Source organism: Ipomoea nil, unplaced genomic scaffold (assembly GCF_001879475.1).
Source record: "Ipomoea nil cultivar Tokyo-kokei standard unplaced genomic scaffold, Asagao_1.1 scaffold2605, whole genome shotgun sequence".
In the NCBI taxonomy this organism is placed as follows: domain Eukaryota; kingdom Viridiplantae; phylum Streptophyta; class Magnoliopsida; order Solanales; family Convolvulaceae; genus Ipomoea; species Ipomoea nil.
In genome coordinates, this window is record NW_017619033.1 from 1 (window position 1) to 7,650 (window position 7,650).

The 7,650-nt window shown below is 42.9% G+C and overlaps 1 protein-coding gene and 1 pseudogene across 1 annotated transcript; one reads left to right on the forward strand and one right to left on the reverse strand.

Annotated features, from left to right (window-relative positions):
* Nucleotides 1–6: 6 nt before the first annotated feature.
* On the reverse strand, nucleotides 7–1,490 carry LOC109154116 (annotated as a pseudogene).
* Nucleotides 1,491–2,435: 945 nt separating this feature from the next.
* LOC109154115 (eukaryotic translation initiation factor 3 subunit F-like) lies at nucleotides 2,436–3,203 on the forward strand. The gene has a single exon (XM_019301982.1). It carries the CDS (start codon nucleotides 2,436–2,438, stop codon nucleotides 3,201–3,203), a length of 768 nt encoding a protein of 255 aa, XP_019157527.1.
* The last annotated feature ends 4,447 nt before the right edge of the window (nucleotides 3,204–7,650 follow it).

The following is a 7,650-nucleotide window of genomic DNA, read 5'->3' on the forward strand; positions in this document are numbered from 1 at the left end:
CAAATCCAAGACATTGTAATAATTTCCAGCTTCATCAGTGATCCACGCATCAAATACCCTCCATTGTCCATCAACTATAACCTATACTGATAAACTCCTGAAGGGAGCACTTTCATAATGGTGAAATCTTTTCCTGACCTCTGCAAAGGCTTCCTGATAAAAGAGTTTCTAGAGATCTAAGTCCCTTGCAAACATCAAGTGTCAGATCCAAATGAAAATAAATGAGGAAATAGATTGACACACACATATATACCTTGTTTTCCAATCATCCCATGACCCTCCACAGAAACTTCCTTGCCACCATGGCCCCAGATTATCACTGTCGGAACCCTTTGCTCATCATACATGTCATCATATCCAGATGCAGTTTGCATCCATGGAGGGTTTGGGATGTGCAACTCATCAGGTCTTTGTAGAGGAACCACTGGCATCTAAAGCAACCAATTGCCAAAACCAGAATGCACAGCATCAATCTTTTGCATTATCATTTTATATTCAAGCAATTGATCCTTAGTTTAAAATTTCAAATTTTGATTAGCTGAACTATATCAAAGGGGTTAATGAAATTTGAAATTTCGGCATACTCACCTCTTCTAAACTGGCTAGCTAAACATAGTTGAGGATTAACATCAAGCCAATACCCCTATGAAAGATCAACTACAGTACTTACTTGATATAAAGATAGAAGAAGAAGGTGAATGATTGTGCATAGTCCAATACAGACTTCAAATTATATCATACACAGTCAAAATTTCACTGGATTTCATCAGAAATTCCCTAATTCATTCCAAAACCGAAACAAAAATAAATTCATAAATTTCACTTTTTCTAATTCCAACCATTTCTAGTTTTTCACTCGACTAATCCAACACTTCAAATTACAGACTTGTATCATTTTTCTTTCCCAGATCTAACCCAAGTTCTAACCACTCCGGCGTAAAATTCAAAAATTACTGTACAGCAAAACGGTTGAAAAATACGAAGTAGTATTTACACTAATTCTTTACAAATCCCATTTCAAAACCTTCTACCCGTAAACAAATTCATCAAAAACTTTGTAATTTTACATCTAATTCCAAAAGAAAAGGCTATTTTACTTTATTAAACACTGATTTCAAACGAAAAATTACTGCAATTATATACATATAATAAACATCCCGTATAAAAAAATAGTTTTACATTAACAGACCTGAGGTCGGAACATCAAAGGGGAACGAGAAGCCCTAGGGCTGGAAGGTGGAGACTGACCCATGAACTCACCATCCATCTGCGCACTATCCGGCGCCTCACCGCCACCGCCGGCGGCGCCACTCTCTTCAGCTCTGGACGGGCTGTTGCCACCACCGCCATCTTCTTCTCTCCCATTAACATTCCCCATTTTTATTCAGCACGAAAAAGCGACTCGCCTTAGAATCTAAACAATCAGATTCCTTCTTGTTGTATATATATAAATATATACTATACAGCATACAGTATTACATATACTTCTCCGTCTCATTTAATAATGACATCAGACCAATATATAGAGAGATATCGAAAAAGTAACTTTTGTTAATAGATTTTGATCAGATCAAAATAAACAAAAAAGATGTTTAATCAGATCAAAACCTGTTTTATGTAAATTATATGACTTCTACACCGAGCTTGATTAAATCAAAGGTTAATAAGAATCAAACTCGTGATTATATAAAAATTATGTTCCATTTATTTGACCAATCATTTCTTTTATTAAATTTAAATAGAATAATATAAATAAAACAACAATGACAAAAATTTCAATAGTTATTGTGTGGATCACAGTCTAAAAATGATATCGTTAACACAATTTTTGTTAGTAACATACATTTTTATAACTCATAATGTACATTATTCTAAAGCATAATATACATTATATGATCTTGAACAACGAGCTTGATTAAACGGTTAATAAGAATCAAACTTATGATTATTGAAAATTATGTTTCATCTATTTGATCAATCATTTCTTATATTAAACTTAATTGGATAAGTAAATAAAAAAAACAATGACAAAAACTTCAATAGTTATTGTGTGGACTATAATATAAAAAAAAACGTCATTTAGCATAATTTTTTTTTCACGCGGTCCACTGCAACATGCATTTTTTTATAATTCATAATGCACATTATTCTAAAGCATAATATATATTATATGATCTTGAACAACGGGTTGATCAAAAGGTTAATAAGATCAAACTCGTGATTATATGAAAATTATGTTCCATTTGTTAGGACTTGTATTTATGGTACACTAGAATTCTATTCTTGTATGTGTTAGACTAGGACTCTAGTCTTACTTCCTTGCTTATATATCCTTTGTATTGTGTCTGATTATGATGATTAATATACAACTACATTCATCTGGTATCAAGAGACCCGGGTTCTTTATTATTCTTTTCCTTTTTTTTTTTTTCCCGATGGATCAGCAAGCTAGTAACGCCGCTGTCTCTTCCGAACGAACTGTTTCGGTGAAGCTCACGTCCCGGAACTATTTGTTCTGGCGGACTCAATTGGTGCCTTTTCTCAGTGGTCAAGGTTTGTTTGGCTTCGTTGATGGCACGTATCCCTGTCCTTCTGTCGCTCCCGCTGTCGCTGTTTCTCCTGGTGCTACCGTGGTCGAATCTGTTGTGCCCGATCCATCAGTTGCTCGTGCGGCATGGTTGCAGCAAGACCAAGCAGTCCTTTCAAAGCTAATCTCTTCTCTCTCTAAGGAGGTTATGCATCATGCGGTAGGTCGGACGACGTCTCGGCAGGTTTGGACGGCGATTGAGCGTGCTCTTGGTTCGACCACTCGTGCCCGTATTCTTCGTTTGCTTGGACAATTGCAGAATCTTCGGCAAGGGACTGAGTCCGTGGCCGACTACCTTGGTCGTGCGCAGGTCATAGTCGAGGACTTAGCCTTGGGCGGTCGCCATGTTTCGTTGGATGACAAGAATTTGTATGTTTTCCGTGGATTGCGCTCGGAGTATCGGCCTCTTGCAGCGACTCTGACGACGGGTGAGCCGGTCTCTCTTACTGAACTCGCGGATTTTTTGGTCGCGCACGAGTTTATATGTGCGGATGATGGTGCTGTCGGAGGGCCTTCTGGTCCGGCAGCGATGGCTGTACAGCGTGGCGGCAGGTCTGGTGGCCGAAATGGTCGGGGTGGCCGTGGCCGTGGGCAGCGTGGCCGCGGTCGTGGTTAGAATCGCGTGGTGGTGGCCGCTCGTATGTTCCGCGGTGTCAGTTGTGTAATGCCCAGGGACACACTGCCCATACATGTTTTCTGCGTTATGCTCATGATCCGGCTCCTCAGGCTCATATGGCTTTTCAGACTGGTGATACTGATTCTGCGGGTCCTCATGATTGGTTCCCCGACACCGGTGCTACGGATCACGCCACCCCGGATGCCTCGGTGATGTCCTCTATGGCTGAGTATACTGGCCCGGACACTCTCCGTGTTGGAAACGGTGCAGGTTTGCCTATTTCTGGTCTTGGTCATGCTTCGTTAACCACTGCGTCTCGTTCGTTTAATCTATCTAATGTCTTACATGTTCCCTCTCTTTTCTGCGTTATTATTGTCTGTTCGTAAGTTTGCCACCGATAATAATGTCTTTTTCGAATTTCACCCTGATGTTTTCTTTGTGAAGGATCCTTCAATCAAGGCGGTCCTGTATGAAGGCCGCACCTCTGGTGGGTCTGTATATGTGGCCAATGTCGCCTTCCGCGTCTGCTGCGTTCTTTGCGTCTCGGGCATTTCCTTTGGTTTGGCACAAGCGTCTTGGACATCCACACCATCGCGTCTTGGGTCAAGTATTGAAGTCTTGTCCTGTTAGTTCGTCTGTTAAAAGTATTAGTTCGTCTTTGTGTTCGCCTTGTCAGCTTGGGAAGTCCTCTCGATTTCCCTTGCCTCGTGTTAGTTCGTCGAGTCGTCATGTACTTGATTTGATTTATACCGATATATGGGGCCCTGCGCCTGTTACATCTGTTAGTGGTTATCGATATTTTGTTTTATTCGTTGATGACTTCTCTCGCTTCACTTGGTTGTTTCCTATGCGTGCAAAAACGGACTTATATGATATTTTTGCTCGTTTTCGTCTTATGGTTGAGCGGTCCTTTTCCTGCAAAATTAAGTGTCTACAATCGGATTTAGGGGGAGAGTATAAAAAAATTACATACTACTCTCACTAGTCTTGGTATTGTTCATCGTCAATCCTGTGCCTATACGCATGAGCAGAATGGCCGGGTTGAACGAAAACATCGTCATGTCGTTGAGACTGGCCTTGCTTTAATGGCTCAAGCTTCTGTTCCCATTCGGTTTTGGGAGTATGCTTTTGAGGTCGCCGTTTATCTTATTAATAGGTTGCCTACGTCTGTTCTGGGGAATTCTAGTCCGTATCAATTGCTATATCGCTCTACTCCCTCCTATTCATTTTTGCGAGTCTTCGGATGTCTTTGTTTTCCATTACTACGCCCGTATAATAAAAATAAACTTGAGTATCGATCGGCTCCCTGTGTGTTTTTAGGGTATCCTGATTCTTTTCGTGGTTATCGTTGCATGAATCTTGCCACTAATAAGGTTTTTGTTTGCCGACACGTGAGATTTGATGAATCTGTGTTCCCTTTTGTCTCTGCTTCTGCTCCGCAGGTTCTGCCCTCTGAGAATGCATCTGATCCGTGGTCTGTGGCTCCTGTGCGTATTGCCTCCTGTTTGCCGTCATTATCTGTTACGGCGGCTCCACGTGCAGCTCAGGAGACGGGTGTTGTGCCTGATTTGCGGCAAGCAGCGCCTCTGCATGCTGCTGCTCCATCCAGTGCAGCAGTGTAACACCCTGATTTTTAAGACATTTAAAACTTATAAAATACAGGTATTATCTCATTAAATCGCAAAACATAATACAAGTGTACGGGGTGCTATGCCACACCTGAGCTGGAGAACCCAGGTGCACAGGCTAACTAACTAATATCCTCAATAATGTAAATGCATAATATGGCACGCAGGCCGAAAGGGAGCTAACTACTTCTACGTTCCGAGTACTAGCGCTCTCCAGTGACTTATTCTTCTGTGCCTGAAAGCCAAATATATCTGTTCAGCGAGAGATGCTGGTAACCCACTCCAACGCGTTGAAATACAATACATATAGAGATATATATATAGATATACGAAAAGTCATTTCGAAGCATGAAGATATATCCTAAGAGACTCTAGCTTTCAAATCAGGGAACCGACTCGACAAATAGGGGTACACACAGTCTACAGTCATAACCAAGCATATACAATTCTCACATAGGAAACAGTCATAGATAAGCACAACCAATAATCACAATTAAGCATTACTAGCAAGAGCTCTATGGTCACGTTTCCATAACAGTCATATCATCAATCCCTTGCATCTCATCGTATAGCACACTTTGTTGGCGCCACAGGACCAATCGCATGCCCATACATGAGGGTCAGCGCATATAGCTCTGACACGGCCCCGCAGCACCCTGCCCCGTCTCACACTACGGAGGGGTCGATCGCAACCGATCGATGAGCCGCAGCTCATCATAATGTTTGATCGCAACCAAACAGTGGACCGCAGCCCAAGAGAGTGTGATATCTGACTGTAGCCAGGAATTCCCATCTGACTACAGCCAGCCTCTGAACCGCAGCTCAGGAAAGATGTCACCTGATTGCAGCCAGGAATTCCCATCTGACTACAACCAGCTTCTGGACCGCAGCCCAGGATACCGTCATCCGACTACAGCCAGGAATTCCCATCTGACCATAGCCGGCTTCTGAACCGCAGCTCAGGATAACCAATCCGATCGCAACCGAATTGGGGTAACACGCACACATAACACATAGCAAGCACATGCAACCCACATTACACATTAGGAAGGGGGATAAAGCGTATAACAACCTTATGCGTGATCCATCACGTACTAAGAATAGTCCTAAGGGGTTCATACTTCTTCCACCTAAGTCAACAGGATACCAATTCAACTAGCATGCAATATAATAGACTCATAAACCTACGAACGGTACCCGAAATATCAAACTAGACATAGGCACGACAAACGGGGTCCGTTGGGACACCACGGGGATTGGGGAAACATCAAACGGGGAAGCCGGGGTCCCGAGGGGAACAAATTCCAGCGGGTAGCCGGTGGTGGGGGTCCACCCGCCGGCTGCCCGCCGGCCAACACTGTTCCGGGCAGCGGGTGCCCGACGGGCAGCTGCCCGCCCGCCGGCTGCTCGCTGCCAGGACTGCCCGAAGTTGCCACGGGTAGGTGGCGGGTCCCCTACCCCCACCTACCCCCCACTGACTCTTTTCATCACTTTTCGCCCCGGGAACCGATGTGGAACCCGAAACCATGCTTAGACACTTTTCAACGTAATTAACGACAACACGTAGACAATTAACGGATCAAATACGATAAACGAACGGCACATAACCTATCATGCTTTTCTAATCATAATCAACACCCAAACATGCGATTTCCCCACCCGATAATCCAAGAATAATATCATACGATACAACCTAGGGTTCTAATCACTTTTATATCAACAAGAATACAATTCGTCTCCTAATTGCAAGATTCGGTAGGAACAACACATAATCATCAAGGATACAATAAATCATCAAAAACATCATAATCATCAAGAACAACACATAATCATCAAGGATCCCGAATTAATCATCAAGAATATCATCATTATCAAGAAACTCCCAATTATCAAGATTCCCATGGAATCATCAAATCAACATCAATAATAATCATCATAATTTCGCCATTCACAATAATATGGGGGAAACCATAAGGGGGAATCATAGCTATGAAAATAGGTTTTGTTGAGACATGCGTTACCTCTTAGCCTTAATTAATTCCTTGGCTATGAAGGATCTTTCTTTAAGCTTTCTTGCTTTCTTGATTTCTTCTAAGGGAATTCTTGGAGCTCTCTTGGAGTGATGGGGCGTCTAGGCGTGTGGGAGGGGGTTTTAGGTGCTCCCTAAGTTCCCTATTTATAGATCCAAGGGTTTATTTAGAGTTTATTCCTATTGGGTTTAGGGGTTGGGTTTATATAATTGGGCCCATGGGCTATGGTGGTCTTTTTCCTTAATTAACCATTATAATTTATTCTTTCTCCTGGGTTATTAATTAATTAATTAATTAATCAGTTGGTTTTAGGGTCCGTAACACGGGGTGTTACACTCTCCCCCCTTAACAGAAAGCTTCGTCCCCGAAGCTTGGCCCTGGTGACAAAAAGAAAGGAAAGTTTTCCCTTAGTTACCTGGAGTGAACAGCTCGGGTACCGCTCCTTCATTGTGTCTTTAAGTTCCCATGTGGCTTCCTCGGTCCCGTGGTTGGTCCAGAGAACCTTTACCATTTCCACGACTCGGTTCCGGGTTTTCTTGTTTTGGTGTCCAGGATTCTTACGGGTTTCTCTTCGTATACTAGGGACTCGTCGAGGTCCACGGTCTCGTGTTGGAGTACGTGGCTTGGATCGTGTATGTATTTCTTTAGCTGAGATACGTGGAACACGTTGTGTACTCGTTCTAGCTCGGCGGGTAAGGCGAGACGGTAGGCCAAGTCTCCGATTCTCTCCACGATTTCGTACGGGCCGATGAACCGGGGGCTGAGTTTTCCTTTCCTCCGGAACCTCAT

What these genes read in the sequence shown, in the direction of transcription:
- LOC109154115 (XM_019301982.1), top strand. Translation starts at nt 2,436, where the DNA reads ATGGATCAGCAAGCTAGTAACGCCGCTGTCTCTTCCGAACGAACTGTT.